A 19,637-nucleotide genomic window follows, 5' to 3' on the forward strand; every position below is an offset into this window, starting at 1 on the left:
TTTGAGAGGGGGGCGGGCGGGGGGGGGGTGTTGGGGGGGTTGTGAGGGGTGCTGGTGTAGCGGTGACTCTGGAGGTTGGAGGCCAAAGAGACGCCTTGGAGAGAGAAGAGACGCGCAGGCTCTACCTCTCCAGGACGCCTCTGCAAGCGGTGCCGTGCAGCTGGCAACACCCCGGAATGGCGAAATAAGGAACTCCCACGCAGATTCACGCACACGCGGGAACGCACACACAAATACTGTATATATATATACACACACACGCATGTGCACACTCAGACTCATACTGCCATCCTGTGGAGACATTGATTACAGGGCTTTCCCCTCTGAACAACAACTCTGTGGAGTGGGCAGTTGTACGTGCCGGGACGTGCATGTGTGAGTGTTACTGTACTTGACAGAAGATCACGTGTGTTTTTATATAGCCTATCTACACGACAGAATTAAAATCCTTATAAACCAAATGCTGTAGACGAGGTGGGGAGTTTATCAGACGTGTGTTGGATTTATGGGCATCAATGTGCCAGAAAGGGACAAAATGTTGATGTTGAAAGAACTAAACAGTAACACAACCTGCTTCCAAAAACATTCGCACAAAGCTGCTCTAATTGTCAGTGCTCTATTAAAATTCATGGTTAATAAGTAGCCTATAAAATGTGAAATCTGGCCAGAGGGTGGTCATTGCGTGGAGTCCATGTTGTACTTGTAAAGGTCTGCACAGTTATGGCAGCTGTGTGTGAGCCTCAGTGGAACATGTCTCCATGTTTTGCTTTGAGACAATAAACCGTCTGACATTCAGCACACTGTGACCAAACCTGCTGAACACACAGACCTACTGCACCAGTTTCCTTGCCTTACATAAGCAGAAACATGATGGATTTTCTGGAAACAATTAACAATTCCATGCACACACGTGTTATTTTCCACCTTTTTTATATATAAAATGATGTTTTCATGTCATACTTTGTTTGTAATTTGCTTTAAGAAGTAATAACTACCAGCTCATTCCAAGGCAGCACGAATGTTAAGGACTGCTAAAACCTGAAACTTCCTTTAAAACTCAAGTAGATCTTTGTTAATAAACATTTCATCCTTTGAATCAGGACAGCATGATTCATTTGCTGTGATCAAAATATTCCATTCATATTAATATTTCAAATATTTGTAATTAAAATGAATTGTCTGTATAAAGCTGTGCCACTATGTTCTTTACCAGAGGATAATGTTCACAAGTAGCCTATAAATCACGTGTTTACATAACAGGTATATAGTTTCTAACAGGCTACTCCAAATAGTTTATAAGGTTTTTTGGAATATGCTCAAAACATAACCAGGATACTGCAAAGACCTGATCATATCAGCTGCATGTGTAGAGGAGTCAAAGTGACAGTCTCAATATAAGTGGTTTCTTTGCTCAAATATGTTAAATTGGTTAGTTATGAATGACTGTCTTTAAATAACATGTGTAATGCTCACTGCTGTGTTGCTGAAGACACGTTCTTATTAGTACACAGAGGCCCAACTACAATCATTGTGAAATTATACTGGACTGCATATCTTGGTGGGTTTAGGCACCAGGGGGATATGGTCATATAAAGACATTGATGTTTTTATATACTTGCTTTGTCTCTTGGCTTCAACCACAGGGAAATGTACTGCAGAGTCAGAGGTCAGATCAGCTGTAGCTTATGATCCGCCCACCTTTAAACGTATAGGCTGTCACACCTTTACCTGAAATGTATGCGGGGATCTTTGTGGTTCGACTGAAAACAGAGCATTGTAAACAACAGGGAGATAACACTTTAGTGACCCAAGGTCATTTAAACCGTCACGATCCACTGTCAAGTCAGTTCACAGAAAAAAGGAGTAATTCACACTTTCTCTTTTCAGCCCGATATGTTCTCTATGTGCACGATCTAGCGACTACATCCTCCAGTGATATCACTCCGCGCTGAGCCAGTCCCGAGTGTAGTCCATCTGTGTGGTAGCCCTAGGTCCTGTTACCCCCTTTAGTGTGCTTACACTGGAATATATAGTTCATAAATTGTGAGACGTGTAACCACAAGCAACGACTCTGCGAGTCTTACAGTAAACCATGTTAGCACCGTTTCCCAGGAGTTAAACTCATGCAAAATACGTGCAGCGCAGACATTTTGGGTCCGTACAGAGCAGGAAATACAGCTCGGCCACCGCGTGCTTGGAGCCACAATGACGCCAGTTGCAGCACTACGTCGCCAGCGTGCACTGTGAGCCCTTTACGTTCGCTTTTCAGAGCAGTAACGCAGTGACAGCTGCGCTCTAACCACACGATTTCCGGCTTTGGCGGCAGAACTTCAGAATAAAACTGTTCGATGCTTTGAAGCGCAGTTAATCGGAGCTTTAATATGAGCAAGCAAAACTTCTATCAATCAATCATCAATTCATATTGATAGAAATGTCCTTTTTTGTTGATGTGGTATTGGCTGGTATAATCTAAAGTATTAAAAAACATAAACTCCTAGTTAATACTCAAGGAAACTTGCATAATATATAAATGTGATATTATTTTCAAGACATTCGATATATTCGTATTTTTTTGTGTGATTTTTGATTACATTTGATTGCCCTAATGTTCTGTAAGTAAACATGTTATTGTCTATTTCAGTCAGTAATTGACAAATTAATAATAAAGTTAATATTCTCATTTTCTTGCAGAGACTGTTTTATTTTTATTTTTATTGTTGACATTGTGCATATTTTCATTTATAGTGTGACGATAACGTAAAAGAACACATAAATATATGTGCTGTAATGACATGTGTACTTTTATTGTGAAGTGTGCAGACCGGAAGTGTTGCAGTCGTTGCTGCTGGCAGAACACAGGCCGCAGTGATTTGGTAGCCGCTGCAGTAGGAGGAAGGACCGCGGTTCTACCCCTTCTATCTTTCAGTTTCGCCTCAAAAGTCTCTTGGTGGTTCCTTCTGGTAGAGATCGGCAAATTGTGTGTACAGTAACGGTGTTCTATGATAACTAAGTCGTAGTATTACCGACGGACAGTGATATCAATCGCCATTTTAATCGCACGTTTTCCCTGACAGAACCGCTATCACAACAATGGCTCTGAAAAGAATTCACAAGGTAAGGAAGTGAGCGACGAGGCCCGGGATTTCGCAGTTTGGTTTTGGATTTAAGTATTAGGTTACCCATCGGATGCCTGTTGGAAATGTTCATCATATTATGGATCATTACAAAATATTGACCATATAACTCCAACTAAAATCAACTAGCAGCTAACGGTCTGAATTGCGAGTGACGACAGTGAGAGCAGCAATGCGCCGCTTTTCTGTAGTCAGTAGTGCCGCTACAAACGGACCAGCTCACTCGTTGATAGTTCGCTGTTTTTAGTTATGTCACGCACACAACCTGCATATGTTTACGGCGTATCTTTATAGATGAGTAAAACGGTGCGTTTAAGCTAGCAATGCATTTTACTAGATGATGATATTAGTGATATGTTAGCGCCTGCTAGCTAGCAGCATCTGTCCCGGTGCTCGGCTCTCTCGGATAAGCTAAAGGGCTCTGTCTGTTTAGCTAAGTGTATTTTTTTCTGTACTGTAAAGTCTGTAAAGGTCATTTCCACAATATGCTACAATATATGCCCTTATTAGTTCACATATTCAGCAGTAGAGTTAGCCAACATTATTTATTGTAGTTATTGAAGCTTTCTTAACGCGGTGTTTGATTTGACAGCTAACCGTGGACTTATCAAGCTAGCGGTGACGTTAGCTATAAAATAGGACTGGAAGCTTATATTATTAAGCAGTTGACCTTCTTTGTTCACAGCTACTTGATTTTATATGTATTTAAATTCTTAATGTACATGGCTATGCTTAGAATTGTAGACGCTCGGACACACAGATTGTTGTAGCATGCACCTATCCCCTGATTATACCCAAACGTTATAATGTCTTTGTAATCCAACATGTCTCCCAACATGTAAATATTTAAAGTAATTTTTGACAAATGGCACCGTCGCTGTTACGAAAATTGCTTGTACGCGGAAACTGATCGACATTTAGGCTGGTTGGTGGTAATGTTAGCAGTCTGTCGCTGTGGTGAAAACAGGCCCCACGCGTTGTTCGCTTTTGATGTCATGTTGGTGAGAACAGGCGAGCAGAAGATCCAAAATATGTCGTGTTTCTGATTGATTGAGTTGAAAGCTTGGTCTTGTTGTTAATCTCTCGAAGTAATAACGCGTCTGACCAGCCAGCGCGGTGTTGATCTTTGACATGACAGCCTGTGCTGTTGTCGAACCTGAAGTGTTAGCATAGATGCTAGGCTAACGATTCCACCATAACGTTGCGTTGGGGTCCGGTGTACCCGACTGGCTTATTGTTAAATCCAGTGTTTTTATATTTTTGTGATCGTCTACCGTATTACCATCCTCTGTAATGACATTTGATTACGGTGTACTGTCATAGTTACACTGAACACATGCTACGGTACTGTTGGGGGTCAGAAAGAAATTAGTGTTGTTACAGTGAGACCTTGTAGCAATGGTGCTGTCTGTAAATAGTGATCTTGATTGGGCTGATGTCAGGCATGTTTAGTGTTGTTTAAACTATCATCAGTTCATCAGCTTTCAGTATTTGATTATTATTTTCTTCCCTGGAATGTCTTTTTGATCTAATGTTTTGGTGCGGCCTTTTATTTCACATTATTTACTCCTTTCTCATGTTTTGATAGTAGTTTAAGGAAATGCATGTAATACTGCACTCTAACGCAGGACCTGGTCAACTGACTTGTGATTTGTTTGTCTCAGGAGTTGAATGACTTGGCACGGGACCCACCAGCCCAGTGTTCTGCAGGACCAGTAGGAGATGACAGTAAGTTACCATCAACATATTAACTGGGTGACCACATCCAAGGAACATTCCTGGGTTAGCCTACTTGACCGTTGTTCTGTTGAGTATTATTTCTCAAACATATTATACAGAAATAAGAAAAAGATTTATAAGATGCAAAAGTAACACAGAAATCTGACCCTGAACCCTGGGGCTAAGGAGAATGTCCACAGCTTTCAGGCTCAAGTCTTGTAAGTTGGAAAGGAAAATACAATCTTTAAATAAATTTGCCACATTTTATTAAAGGAAAAGGTACCTGTGTAAGTATGTGTGTTTGTTTGTTTTTTTTTAGCCAACAACTCCTGGAAATATCTGCACTACCTGTTGTGAAAAACACAGCTGCATATCAGTTTCACTTTTACCTTGAGGACATTAGCATATGGCTGATATTCTAAATAAAACACATTTATACTTTAATTTCTTGTTAACAAATTATTATGAATTGTGTGGAAACAAGATGGAGAAAAAGGAAATTATTTATTTAAACTGGAAGCACAACTTCCACAGTGAGGTACCTTTACAAAATCAGTTTCATTCTTTGTCAGTTCAAGTCTGAGTATTTTGTTCACATCAAGGTTTTTTTATTGTTAGTCGTGGGATCACTCTCTTGTCTGTGGTAGCAGTGCTGAAATGGATACATCTTTGGATTTTACACACAGGCAAATTATCTAGAGTAAGCGCGGTGTTTTTAATATCTGAGTCACTGATAAAGATTCATTTGAAAATAAAAAGTGATTCTTATTATGGATCACTGTGTAATGCTGCTTAGCGTGTGCTTTCAAAGGAAAATGCCAGCATTGTACAGGTAAACCTACATTCCCATTCATACAGTAGTTGATTCTTCTAATACTACCTCTGATGCTGTTTTGGAGGCACAACAAAAGTTGCCATTCCACCTCGAAGCATTTTGCACTGCAAGGTGCATTAAAGGTGCGACAGTGCCGCAACACACTGCCTGTGAATATGGTGCTGTGTTTAAGCAAAACTTATATCAATCATATTGATAGAAATGTCCCTTTGTTTGTTTGTGGTATTGGCTGGTAGTGCTGTAATGATCCACTCCTCTGACTAGCAATAGCATGTAGATGCAGGGCTTAATTGTCATATAGAGGTTTGGTGGAAGCAGAAAATCTTCAAAGGTTAATAAACAGTGTATGTCAAAAACATAAGCTCCTAGATTTACAGATTATGTAGATTATAATATTGATCAATCCACAAAGGCTGACAAACCTTCTGAGGAACAGTAATGCTGCAGCTGCCTGTCAGTGGCTGAGCTGATATTTATCATTGACTGTGACACCTGGGTTCCACTAGGAACTAACACCCACACCATTGCCTATTGTTGGAGGTTTGTGACATATGCAGGCAACGCAACATATCTTAATGGATGATAGAACCATATGAGGATCTTTTGTTGTCTTTAACAGGGGAATATTTCTATATTTTTACTGTAGCATAGGTTTATTTTAACTCTAGTTGTGTGCAAGTTGATTTTATACTAAATTAATTACAAACTTTTTTTTAAAGAATTTCATGTAAAACATAAAATATAATATTTGTAGATCTAATCTCTAACCAGATGTGCCAGAGAAAAGATTGCCTATTAAATCATTCTCGCTTGCAAAAATGGGAGGTGTGGGAGAGGGTGAGGAGTAGTTTTTACCATCGAAGGTTCTTTTCTGCAAGTGTGCTAAAATCAAGTTTGTTATATCAGACTATGGGAAAGTGAGCAGCAGCAGCACTGTTGCTGCTTCCTGTCATCCAACATCAAATAAACCACTCTAAACTACAAGAGTGTGTTTTTGGTGGCACATAATTGCTGTGGTTTTCTTTTTCTTGTTCTCAGACTTAAACAGAGTGCTTAAATTGGACAGGTTTAAATGTTCCCAATCAAAGTATGATGGTCATCACATGCTAATTTCCTCTACGCCACCAGGTTTGGAGTTGCTCATGCTGAATGTAAATTTGGCTTTATTGTTATAATGCGCCACAGTTTAAAATGCCTATTTTCAAGAAAATTTGCCCATTAACACTTCACGTAGGAGCCTAACACTCAGCCATACACATGCACACTTCATGTCGCATCATTTATCAGAGGCGAACCTGTGTTAGCGTTTCATAACCAATTTTCTGTTTTTCTTTTTTAGTGTTTCACTGGCAAGCCACAATAATGGGACCTGTAAGTATTCACTTGGTCAAAGCTTTAATGATATTACTGTAGTTTTTTGATAATTAACATGGCTTCATATGATTATCTGAATGAAAATGACCTGGATGACTGAGAATCTTCATCAACATGATGATTATAGAATGTTTGTAAAGACCATAGTTCTGGTTTTTGAATCGTGCAAAGTATTTGAGTTGTTATGTCATTTTGCTTTGATGCATTTGTCATATTTGAAACTGAGGGTTTTTTTTCTCTGCCATTAGAACGACAGTCCTTACCAGAGCGGGGTTTTCTTCTTGACCATACACTTTCCCACAGACTACCCTTTCAAACCGCCAAAGGTAAGCAACACGAAGATGCATACATAAGCAAAGTAACAAAGCCTGCTGACATAAGCTACAGCTTTACATCATTTAGTTTCCTGTTATCTGCCTCTCTCTCTTTTTTTTTGCCCACTCCTCTGTGTTTTTTCTCTCTGTTCTCAGGTTGCATTTACCACAAGAATCTACCACCCAAATATCAACAGCAACGGCAGCATTTGTCTTGACATCCTGCGATCACAGTGGTCTCCGGCTCTCACCATCTCCAAAGGTAGGCTGTTTCTTTTTGGCCTTCACACACAGAGCTGTGTTTAGCTACAGATTAATGGCAGAAGCTGTGAAACGGTGTGTTGGAAAAGGAAATAATATTGGTTTCCTAACAAGAATACATTTCTTTTGCAGAGGATCCTGATTAAACTTTGAGTGTTATCATTGTAAATGTCAGCTGTAGCTCTTTTAATTTAGTGTATCTGCAGTTCCATAGCTTTGACAAACAACCAGCTGTGATGTGATTTATATTTTTTTTAATATATGAAAACTCTTTTGTCTGGTCCATCCTAGTTCTCCTGTCCATCTGCTCTCTGCTGTGTGACCCAAACCCGGACGACCCCTTAGTACCTGAGATCGCCCGCATCTACAAGACGGACAGGGAAAAGTACGTTGTCTGCTTAGTGATTTCTTTTTTTTAGCACCAAGATTTTACTCTCTTTGTTATTAGCTGTATGTTTCGGAGGCAGTATGCACCAGTCCCAATTTTTCTAAAGGTTTAACAACACTAACAGGATTGAATACGATGAATCATACAACTTCTTCAAGGCAGGACTGATGGTTGTTCAATACACCTCGCTGCTCTGTCTGAACAGACAGCGGAGGTAGTCACGATACTGAATCGATTGCATTGTGAAAAGGGTGAGCCGAGACAGCAGAACTCAACACATAGCACAGACAATTGACAACTGCTCACTTCCCATTGCACAACACTAGCATGGCCTTTGTAAGCATTATGCCAGCTACGTTTATTGTTTGTGAATAAGCAAATATGGCATCAAGGTTCAATCTGTGAATAAGGAGCAACTATTAACAGCTAACCTGTTTAGAAGAGGGTCTGAGGTTGTGTCCGTAGATAGCCCTTGTCCTTGAACTGGTGATGGATATTTCGTAAATGTTTTTAGCCATCTTTACAACACAAGTCAATCGGAGATAGGAGTCTTCATAGGCCTGGATTGAACTGTGCCAAGGCCTTGTTCAAATTGGTTTTACTCCTGATGTACCCATGTTGTACCATGATGTCAACAATTTCAGATTTTCTTCAAAGATATCATGTTTTGCCAGAAAGGGTCCATTTTGGGCTTTTATTACACACATGCTCATATTAAATACTGAAGGTTGAGCGGTCGATTCCAGCCTTCTGTGGTGCACAGTGCTGCTCTGCAGAATGTACATGAACGCTATTCTGATGACAGTAGAGGATTACATCCAATCTACTAAAGGCCACTACATGTCATTTTGTATTTGCATTACCCATAAAATTAGAGAGAACTCGGCAACATGTTTGTTATAGCAAATTATTATAATTGCTATATGCACATGACATGAAGTATACAAAATGCATCAGGGTTAACTGTGGAAAAAAAGTATTGTGTGTAGCAGGCATCTAGGTGAACAACTGAGCCTTACAGTCTGATAACATTTTGTTAAGGTCATTGCAAAGCAATAAAGTTAGTAATACATCCATCATTGTAATTTTATTTCCCCTCTCTATGTTGAATTCTGTGGGTGGACAGCTAGAAAGATATATTAATAAATTAAGAAAAAATACATGTGAATGTGATGCATGTGATATAACTAATTCAACTGCCCTCAAGAACTGCACACATTTGAAGCTGCACTTGAGCAGTTTTTTTCCCTTGTTTAAGATTTTTGTTTTGTAATGGCTGTTTCCAATATAGGTTAAATCTGACCACTCTTCTGTTTCTCCTCTCTGCTTGCTCACAGGTACAACAAAATAGCTCGGGAATGGACACAAAAGTATGCAATGTAGTGCTGGGGTAGAAACATGGCCAACCACCTCTACGACGTAAGGATAGGGGAGCTTCAGATGTAAAGAGAAAACAAACAAAAAACCATACAAACAAATGAAAAGTTTAAAACAAGATCTTGTTGGTTTCCATTGGAGTGCTTTCTTTGAGCCACGCCTCCCCTTCACCAGAGTACCTGTAAAACTCCCTCTGCCCCATCTCCCCATGTCCTCTCTCTCTCCCTCTCCCTATTTCTCTTTCTCTCTGTTTGATTCTGTCTCTCCCCGCCCTCCCCTCCCCTCCCCCCTCTCAGCTCACCTGCCCATCTTCCAGTGAACATATTGTCAACTTGCAATGGTAAACCGTCTCTCCCTGCTCCTTTTTTCCACCACCTCCCCCTCTGGTCACCTCTGACCCCATCTCCTGACTTCTGTATTCCATTACATTTTGACACCAAGCAGGTTGGGCTGCCACCAATCCTTCAATTGCCCCTTTTTTCCTACACTGCATCCTCACCTACTTTCACTAGAAGCATTCCTTTGAGCATCTGTAAAGCTTTGAGGGGACCTTTTTTTCCTTTTTAGGGGGAGGGGGAACAATAAGATGGAGGGATTTTTACACTCTGCACCCTTTCTTGTTTTGTTGTCCTAATGATTTCCACCTGTAGAGGTGACAATTCAAGGAAGCAGTTTTCACATGAGTCAAAGGGCACTCTGTATTTTATACAACAAATACTTAGAAGAAGTCATTGCAGGCTATGTAAGACGGAGAAAAAACATGCACATGGCCTATTTTGGTTTTCTGTTGGAATTCTATGAAAGGACTTGAATTTATCCCCACACCTCCTGCTCCTTATTCCTCCCCCCCAGCCCCCCTCGACCCAAGTTGACCCCTTTGTACACACACATAGACACACATGCACGCACAACTGTAACCCCATGTCACCCACACATCCACCACCACCTTTTCTTTATTCACAAAGTGGAGGTTCTGGACCAGGTATTTAAGCAAATCATTTTTCTTAGTTTAACCTGTGTTTTTATTTCCCATCCCCATAATTCTTTAGATTGCTTTTTTTGTTTTTTATTATTTTATTTTTTGTTTTGTTTTCATTTTTTTTTTGCTATTGTTAAATTAGAGGCTAACATCTTAAATGGCTATGGGACTGGCTTGGGCTCTGGGTGCAAGGAGAACCCACTCTTCTTGCACAAAACCTCTGTATATTGAATTACCTGAGAGGCTCGTTGAGCTTTGTGTGTTGATTAAACTGTGTAATAAAAACCCTTGACTCCTGTGTTGCCTCGCTTTCAGGCCATTTTAAAAGGTGTACGGAGAGAGGAGGAGAAAGAAACATAACTAACGCAAGATTCATGATTTGGTTTTGCTAAACTTATAAAGGGTTAAAACAGGTTGAAGAGTTTGAGGCATAATAGGTTGATCACTTAGAAAAAAATATTGTGCTTATATTCTGTCCAGTGAGCCACTCTTAAAAATGTGGAAATTGAACATAATGATTAAGGAGGTTTTATCGCCCTCTGGCGGCGCATTTATGTGCTTTGTATACAGTCATTCTATACTCTTGTTTGTTTTTTTAAAACTAATATTAGGTGGATGAGACAAGTAAAAAAAATAATTTTACAAGAGAAAACCAATCCAAATGAAAACTTGTCAACCATTGATGATTCTCTATCTTTTTCCCGTTAAAACGTAATAACTTTCTCGTTATAAAGTGATACCTGTGGATTTAGAGTAATTAAAGTGTATGGTGGCTAAATACTTGTCTCTAACCATTAGACTCTGTCAGATGGGACGTAAATTCACTTCAGCATGTAAATGTATTCACGTCAGAATATGAAAATGATCACATTTCACCGTGATCTACAACGTTATAACGTGAAACCTTTGCCTTTTTAAAGAGACATATAGTCGTAATAACTAGAGGTGCATACGCGGTTTTTTTAATTTAATTGTTTATCAATCATGCAGGACAGGGAAAAGTCCATTGCTGCAGTTTAGTCTTTTAGAACTGCACGAAAACGAAGCCGGAAGTACTTCACATGGTGACTTCCGGCTCGCTGTGCCTCCTCCGTCCTGATTGGTCACTAAACAGTGACGCAGCAGACTGAAGGCAGCGCTGCTGGAGCGGACAGAGTTCAGATAATCTCCCCGGTTGACCTTGGTGCTTCACGTTGACCACAAACAGCACGCTGCCCACGAACACACGACAATCACAGGCTCACCTGCCATGCCTCAGTTATCCGCGCTCCCCAGCTCGGGTTTCACATTAACCAAAGGTAACGTTTCAGAGCTAGCTAGCAGTATGCTAGCATTACACGAGTGTTTTGTTTGTGTAAACTAAACACGTCTGCGACCCAGCGTGTCATAGAAATGTAAGGTTTGGGTTCGTTGTACTAGGCGCAATTTCAACAAACGCACTGATAGACCTTAATCTTTATTTTCAAATGTTACTGGTCTTATTTTCCACTTTCTGCTGGCTAAACCTCATTTAGCCGGCTAACTGGTCAGCCCAGTTGGATTTCCTGCTTTATGACGCCACTCTGACGCTTAAAGGGAATATGTGCATTTAAAGTATTGGTTGTTATTGTGTGTCGTGGCTTGTAGCCGCTCTAACGAAGCAGCTAATCAGAACTTGCTGATCCGGACTGACAGCGGGGCCCATGGACCTCCTGTGTTACGGCTCCGCATCATGTGATTCTCAGTAGACCTCTGTGGATAATCCTCCTGCTTGCTTTAACAAAACGGCCATTTTCACTGCTTGAAAGAAAAACCACTTCACCAATTAACTGTAGACAGACAGACCAGGCTCATTGTAAACAGCCTTAATAAAGCAACTCACACAAAGCTCTCAGGATGGCTAACACTCTGGTGGATCTGCTTCATCTCCCCACCCTTCTTTTCCCTCCAGAGCATTTTGTGGTTGCTGTGCCGGTGGCAGTGGTCGCTGCTGTTGGAGGTTTCCTAGTCAGCCATTACCTGAGCAGACGGAGCTGTAAAAAGGGCCAGGTGAACACATGCATCAACAAAGACAGTCCCAAAGTGGTCCACAGCTTCGACATGGAGGACATTGGCACCAAGGCTGTGTACTGCCGCTGCTGGAAATCAAAGAAGGTATTTGACTTTTATAAGTTAGCAAAAAAAGCTTTCTGCATTTACAGCCACACTTTGATCAGTCTCTTCCATCTGTGATGATATAACTGGTGTAGACTACACATGGATGTTTCCAGAAAATGTCCTCATACTGAATGTATTTTAGTGTTTGCGCAGCATGTCCCCTGTTGTTTGTATAATTTCTGGACTGGCTAAGAGCCCTCCCTTACATGATAAAGTGCTAAAACAGGTGAGGTTTGTTCTCCTCTGACGTTCTGTGTCCTTCTTGCAGTTCCCTTACTGCGATGGTGCCCACACCAAACACAATGAGGAAACCGGTGACAACGTGGGCCCGCTAATCATCAAAAAGAAGGATGCTTAATATAACCAATCGCAGACCTTGGCCCTCAGTCCCTCCACACATATTCTCTTCATAGCGCACAACAAAACCTGCTGAAATTGTTTTCATTTGATGCATTCCGTTCTGTTCCCATGCTCGCCAACCTGTCTTTGAAATCAAAGGTCATTTCAGGACAGATAAGGAGGGGAGCTTTCAACCCACAGTCGGACATGGAGGCATTATGACTCACATTTCGACCTACTTAATGTGGAGTTTGTTTAGAATTCTCAGTGGACCTGATACAGGTGAAATATTTATTTGCCGTGCAGGCGTTGTGCCTCCATGTCACCTGTGTCCCCTTTCTTGTGGCCTCCTCTAGGTGTGGAGCAGGTGGTTGAAACATGAGACCGGCGTCTCTTTGCTTCACTCACTTCAGAATATCAGTTGAAGTCCAGCATAGGCCTTATTGTTTAAATGTACAGCCACAAGTATAGACACACACACACAGCCCATATGAATGTGACAGGGTCATGTTGTTTTGTTGTTTTTTGCTGCCTAGTCAGAAAAATAGACGTTTGTCTTAATGAAATAATCATCTGCTGTTTGTAACAGTTACTGTTTTCTGCTTTCTGATGGGAACTTACTATTTAATCTGTAAAGTGTTCATAAGTGAAATCTCTGCTCATAAATGTTATACTTTGCTTTTTCATCAGATTTATTTTCTACTGGGTGTGATGTCTGGTTTGATGATTCATGATGTTGTGAATAAACCTGTTGAATGAATGGTCCGATCTGTCGGCTTGTGTCCACTGTGTGTGTTTTTCTTGGATCAGATGCTCTTAGCCACTTCACTTCTGTTTGCAGCCAGGCAGATCAGTGTGTTTATGGATTAACAGTGGACAGGGCTAATGAGTAAAACAGCCTTGTGTGGTGACTGCAGTAGTATAAGGGCTGTGGTGTGTGTGTGTGTGTGTGTGAGGTCTCAGCTGTGGGGGGCTGCTGCTGTTGCTGCTGCTGCTGCAGTGTCCACCAGTACCAGTGGCCATTTTAAGATGTGGCAGTATTTGTGGTGACCACTAGAAGACGCTGTGTTTGCACGTATCGGCCAGGCCAGGCAGTGTACGCGAGTAAATGTGGGCCCCTGCTCCCATAGTGACACGCACACAGACACACACACACTTTACACAGACACACGCGCGCACGCACGCACGCACGAGGTATCTGGCTGCGTGCCAGATGCAATGGAGGACTCTCAGAAGAGGTGGAGTGGACTCCACCATGGCTGCGTGAGGAGTCACCCTAACAGACAGCGACAATATCTGATTAATGGAGAGCGCAAACGTTCTGAATGAATAAATAAGTTTTAAATCTAAAATTTATTTTTAACTTAAGTCACTGAAATATCATTTATTTTTTTCTGTGTATAATGTGTTTATTATGTTTATGTCGGCTGTGATTGACATCATTTATTTTATTTTATTGGATAAAACAGACTTAAAAAACCTCATGTTTAACAGTTTTATTCTGCTTCTGTTTAAATCTTTTATTGCTATGTTTTTTTTCATGTTACATGACAGATGTGTTGTTCTGCTTTCACACTGTAAAAAGACCACATAGCTTAATGACTGCTGTCACAGACTAAACAGGCGTAATAAACCCGGTTGGCAGAAGCCTTTAATACAATCCCATATGTTTGGCCTAATACGCACCGGTGTAGGCTATTATTTGAGTGCCGTGATGAATAATTTATGACCATTTCCTAGTTTAACTGGTGTCATGTAGCACGTGTGTTTACATAGTTTGTGGTTAAATATGTATGTTATGAGTAATATTGATCATAAAATAAGGTTAGTATTCCTGGTGTCAGTGTCCACCACCACCACCCCCGCCCCTGTTCATTCAGTGGATCTGATGAGTGGGACCTGATGGATGTGTTTTAATTCCCCACGCTGTTGGTGTCCATACCCTGTCTGTGTTCTCGTGGATGTTACAGGGTCGCTCTGACCACAGCCTCGACTGCAGAGTCCAGTTCGCATTTTGAGCGACGCCCCCAAATTCCGTGCAGAGTGTTTGCAGACCCTCCGGGACGGAGAGGTGGAGGAGGAATCGGCAGCTCCGCCGTCCATATACGCTACAATCACCACGCCATTAGTTCATGACTTCATCACATCTTTGACAGGAGAGTTCGACTCGTATCTGTAAGGTAAGCGGGGACGTTTTCTCCACACTTCCTGTTGATTTTCGCTGTGTTGTTTTGTCGCCTTTTTCCTGCGCGCTGCGCCGTGTCGCAGCGACCACTCGGACTGTGGTCAGCTTCGCCGTGGCGTCGGTCGAACACCGTCTTCTTAGGTAACCTTAATTTTACGCCGGATGATCCATCTTTCCTCCTTAACGACGCGTCACGAGCTTTTATACACTCGTACGCGTAATAACGCAAAGGACCCGTGTTTAATGAGCGGAGTAGTTTTCCTTCAAATGTGGACATGGAATATAGCCTGGTCTTTTTTTAACCACAGCAACCGCATCGTTGCGCACCTCGCTCCTCGTCGTCGATACCAGACAAAAGACAGCCTGTTTTTTTTTACGCTCCCTAATTTAGTCTTTCTCTGGTGAGCTTAAGCTTTGGCTGGCACACATAACAGCAGTCGTCAAAAATGTATTTGAAAAGCGCGCTCCACATTTGACCTGCGCATATGCGCATATCTTTGCATATTGTTGTCGCTCTGTTATTGATTGCATTGATATACCGTGAAATCCTTAAAGGGATACTGCCTCCTGTATGCGGAAATCGTTGGCAGAGCGCACACTGTCAGAAACACGAGCCTCTTCACCTCTATTTAAGCCTTTTTATTTCTGATCATATGTACATATGTTATATTTGTCTTTAAACGCGGATTGTCTGCGCTCTGCTCCTCTGTCTGTGTTTAGCTGCTCCTGACAGAAAATATCTTCCAGTCTTATCGTCCCTGTTTACTCTCTTTCTGTATTTGTCTTTCCTTGCATTTCTATTCTTAACCTTCCTCTCTTCATCCCCTATTCATTTCTAGCTCTCCAGGACTCTGAGGCTGCTGCAGAGAATGGGAATAGGGACACAGGCCAAGGCTTGCCATTTTGGCTGAAGTAACAGCAGGACGGTTGTCAACCCCGCATCGGCTTCAATCCCCTTCTCCCTCACCTCTCCTCCCACACACACACACACACAGACAAGGACAAGTACTTTCCCCCCCCCCATATCCAGCCACTGCTATGTCCACCGCAGTAGACATCGCTGGCCCTTCCTCCCCAGATCAGGCCCACAGCAGTGCTAAAATCCCCAATGAGCCCCTGAGACCAAGCCTTAAGCGCTCCAGCCACCCCTACAGCCTCTCCCATTACATCTCCACCCCTTCCCCAGCTGTGGATGTCAAAGGCCTGATCCAGCCCTCCCCAGCCCAGCAGCGGTCTGCCCAGCCTGGGCACACTAAGCCTCGCCGGGCCCCCTCCTGGCCCGACATGTGGGAGTCACCCAGCGGGCTCCACCTGGCCCATGCCGCAGAGCTGCTGATGCGTGCTGGGCTGCTGGCTCTCACCCCTGCCACTTCAGAGCAAGCCAGCCTGGGTGCACAGAGCAGCCAGCCGGCTAAAAGAGAGGCTGCAGAGGCAAAGGAGGCAAAGGGGGATGGAGAGGGAGGTGGATCAGGGCCCGAGGAGGAGGAAGAGGACTCCTCTGGATGTGGCGCTGACTTCCAGCCTTTCCTGGGTGCCTGGTTCCCCTTCAGTCCTGCTCTGTTCCCTCTGGCAGGCTTCCAGATGGGGGGAGGTCACTGGAGAAGTGCGGCCATGGGAGCTGAGGGCATAGAGGGCCTGGTCGCTGAGGGCTACTCCCCTGGATCTTTAGGCGGAGGCAGCGGAGGGAGAAGGAAGAGGAAGAGGTGTGGGGAGTGTGTACCATGCCGGCGTCAGACGAACTGCGAACAGTGCAGCAGCTGCCGCAATCGTAAGAGGGGACACCAGATCTGTAAATACAGGAAGTGTGAGGAGCTGAAGAGGAAGCCTGGGGGGCCAGGGTTTGAGAACAGAGTGTCTGGGTTTGATCTAAGGGGGTCCGACTTTACTTTGGGTCTGGCACAGGAGAGAAGCAGTGGAGCCTTGGATGGATAGTACTGCTTGTGGTGGCAGCATTTTTCAGAGGATCCTGGTTGGATGATTGTTGAGGAGCTGCAGTTGAACAAAAACACACGGGACACCATGTTAACACGCTCAGACTGTGGTTCAGAGATCTATGGATCTTGTGTTTAAGCGAGGAGCTGCACTTCTGTTTAAGAATGTCCACACTTGTTCCCATCCTTTCTTTTGACAATCAGTGAAACAGAGAGGAGAGACAGAAGGATACCAATGTGTGTCAATATTTAGACGATGACAAAAATGCTGTAAATAGACTGTAAATATCTGGAAAACATTATGTCCTTTTTTACATTGCTTTCCAGTTTGGATGTATTGTGCTTCAACATAAGAAGGAGCCAAATGTTTTGTTTCTATTGGGGAGTTTTGTTTCTGTTGTTCTGACGTCACTGCATCAGTAAGAAATGAATGAGTTCAGCCTCGGCTAAATTATTTCATGTGCAACTTGTACTGTATAGCTCTGTTTGCCCTTTTGAAATAAAAGAAATTTGCCATGTGCACTTGTCTACAAGGTTTATGTCACGTCTGTGTGTGTCCGTGTGTGTGTTCATTTCTAATTGGGCGTATGTGTCTGTTTGTAACCGTGCTTCCACACACGTGTGTTCATGTGTGTGTTTGTGTGGATTATGAGTCACCTAATGGTGTGGCTGAGAGCCTTATCGCAACCCCACAGACACACACACACACACACACACACACACCTATACTCTGCCTTGGCAAGTCCGGTGGATGCACTTGAGCACACCTAACCTGACATGCACACACATTTCCGAATGCTCCTGTCCTCCCTCACATGCTGATGCAATTTCCCTTTTGTTCACAAGTGTGTATCATACACAGATGCAGAGAGATTTTAAAAAACGAACACACAGCCAGCTGGACTGAGGCTACAGGGTGGGTTTTTGCTTGTTGCCGTAACGATGGCTGATGTGATAAGACCTTCTTCCTCGGCGCCACACTCCAGGGGACCGCAGGGAAGACGTAACCATGGCAACGGCCGGCCCGAGGTGTCACGCTATAATTGGGCCACGGCTGCACTTCCTGTGAGCCTTCAGTCAGGGGGATCGCAGAGGGACTGTGTGTGTGTGTGCGTGTGCATCTGTGGGGGTGGGGGGTTCGTGTGTGTGTGTGTGTGTGTGTGTTTATCAGGCAGGGAGAGAGAGAGAGAGAGAGAGAGAGAGAGAGGAAAAGAGAAAGCACCGCACGCCAGCCAACACAGGACACTGCCAACTCATGGAGAAAAGCAGTGAGCTCCAACATCATGCTATTACAACGCTCCCACTGAATGAGAAACACACAGTCTTTTAGTTTGAGTCCACAGTCTAGTGTTTCTTCATCTCCCAGACAAAGGAGGAATTTCAAATTCTTGGATCTGCAGCTCCCCCCCTTCTCTTTCTGTCTCTTCAGTGCCTTTCTAGTGATTTGGAGCTTAATCCCCCCCCCCCTGGTCTCGTCACACATGCACACACACACACACACACACACACACACACACACACACACACACACACACATACCGGAAATCTGTGTCACCCGCTGCCCAGCAGGTCCAGTGACTCCCTGAACGCCTGCAGTCTGGCTCCACTGGCCTGCAAGATGGCAGGAGAGAAAGGGAGTAGGGGGAGGGAGAGGTGAGGGGGGATTGAACGGAGGACAGGGCAGAGGAGGAGGAGGAGGAAGAGGAGGGGGGAGAGGGTTGAGAGAGAGTTGGGGGAGGGGGGGGGGGGGGTTTGGAAAGCGGATCCAGGGAGAGGGGGGGGGGGGGGGGGGGCATGGTGAAGGGCAGAGGGAGAAGGGGGGAGGGTGGGTAAGAGAGCGGGTGAAACTGGGAGAGATGAAAAGCAGGCCACAGGGGGAGAGGAAAGAGGAAGAGAGGGATATGCAGGCAGGAGGACGGGGAGATGGACAGCAGGGGATGAAGATAACGTGGGCCAAACAAAGAGGTAGGAGAGAAGAGTGTGAGATCCAGCAAGCAACGTGATGGAGGCCGATTGAAATGCAGCGAGACAGAAATGCAGGAAGACGGAGGTTAATGACGGATGCATTGTCCAGATAGCCAGTGTGTGCCGTCACAGACCCCCATGGAGCTACATATGTTAGCACCAGCAGCCCTGCCCACTCTGGAGAAAAACTCCTCTCACACACACACACACACACACACTGCAGTGGAACAACCTGCCAGCCCAAGGCAACCTGCACTGGATCTGGGTGGACCCTGGCTCATGAGCCAGACCTTTGAAATTTTGGCCACTGCGTCTGCTCGGAGACACTGTGTCTCATTGTGAATTTTTTCTTCCTCCGTTGGCTGTATCCCCAGAGTTAGGAAATGTGTAACAGCTTTGCAGAAACAGCATCTTTCTGAGATCACTGCTCATTACGCCTCTGTTATCCATTTGTATTCACTTTTTATACACATGAAAAACACGCTACTCCTGAACAGCAACACAATGGCTTCTTACATCACTGAAGCTCAGGCTCATCTGCCTTCAGGTTATATTTTGGTGACACAGAGGTCAGAGGGCACTCTTGACCTCTGACCCCCAAAGCTGTTAAAGGTGAATTCAGAATAGACCAACTTCTATAAACAGAGTCACCCACTTCTGGCTTGGTCTTATAGTAGCAGTGAAAGACAACAGACAAAAT

The 19,637-nt window shown here is 43.5% G+C and overlaps 3 protein-coding genes across 3 annotated transcripts; all 3 read left to right on the top strand.

Annotated features, from left to right (window-relative positions):
• Positions 1 to 2,847: 2,847 nt before the first annotated feature.
• Positions 2,848 to 10,294, top strand: ube2d2 (ubiquitin-conjugating enzyme E2D 2 (UBC4/5 homolog, yeast)). The gene is made up of 7 exons (XM_028415968.1): positions 2,848 to 3,114; positions 4,799 to 4,862; positions 7,028 to 7,059; positions 7,311 to 7,388; positions 7,533 to 7,638; positions 7,929 to 8,022; positions 9,363 to 10,294. Exons 1-7 carry the CDS (start codon positions 3,091 to 3,093, stop codon positions 9,406 to 9,408), a joined length of 444 nt encoding a protein of 147 aa, XP_028271769.1. The 5' UTR covers positions 2,848 to 3,090; the 3' UTR covers positions 9,409 to 10,294.
• Positions 10,295 to 11,483: 1,189 nt separating this feature from the next.
• On the top strand, positions 11,484 to 13,624 carry zgc:110843 (CDGSH iron-sulfur domain-containing protein 1). The gene is made up of 3 exons (XM_028416294.1): positions 11,484 to 11,679; positions 12,312 to 12,514; positions 12,786 to 13,624. The coding sequence occupies exons 1-3, from the start codon at positions 11,631 to 11,633 to the stop codon at positions 12,873 to 12,875; spliced, it is 342 nt and encodes a 113-aa protein (XP_028272095.1). The 5' UTR covers positions 11,484 to 11,630; the 3' UTR covers positions 12,876 to 13,624.
• Positions 13,625 to 14,725: 1,101 nt separating this feature from the next.
• Positions 14,726 to 17,492, top strand: cxxc5b (CXXC finger protein 5b). Its single transcript, XM_028416306.1, has 2 exons — positions 14,726 to 15,036; positions 15,881 to 17,492. Exon 2 carries the CDS (start codon positions 16,080 to 16,082, stop codon positions 16,971 to 16,973), a length of 894 nt encoding a protein of 297 aa, XP_028272107.1. The 5' UTR covers positions 14,726 to 15,036; positions 15,881 to 16,079; the 3' UTR covers positions 16,974 to 17,492.
• The last annotated feature ends 2,145 nt before the right edge of the window (positions 17,493 to 19,637 follow it).

The sequence above is a fragment of the Parambassis ranga genome, chromosome 10, assembly GCF_900634625.1.
Source record: "Parambassis ranga chromosome 10, fParRan2.1, whole genome shotgun sequence".
NCBI classification, from domain to species: domain Eukaryota; kingdom Metazoa; phylum Chordata; class Actinopteri; family Ambassidae; genus Parambassis; species Parambassis ranga.

Coding starts and splice junctions, on each gene's coding strand:
- ube2d2 (XM_028415968.1), top strand. CDS start 3,091: ATGGCTCTGAAAAGAATTCACAAG. Junction 7,060..7,310: donor AAGCCACAATAATGGGACCT/GTAAGTATTCAC, acceptor CTCTGCCATTAG/AACGACAGTCCTTACCAGAG. Junction 7,639..7,928: donor GGCTCTCACCATCTCCAAAG/GTAGGCTGTTTC, acceptor GGTCCATCCTAG/TTCTCCTGTCCATCTGCTCT.
- zgc:110843 (XM_028416294.1), top strand. CDS start 11,631: ATGCCTCAGTTATCCGCGCTCCCCAGCTCGGGTTTCACATTAACCAAA. Junction 11,680..12,311: donor GGGTTTCACATTAACCAAAG/GTAACGTTTCAG, acceptor TTTTCCCTCCAG/AGCATTTTGTGGTTGCTGTG. Junction 12,515..12,785: donor GCTGCTGGAAATCAAAGAAG/GTATTTGACTTT, acceptor TCCTTCTTGCAG/TTCCCTTACTGCGATGGTGC.
- cxxc5b (XM_028416306.1), top strand. CDS start 16,080: ATGTCCACCGCAGTAGACATCGCTGGCCCTTCCTCCCCAGATCAGGCC.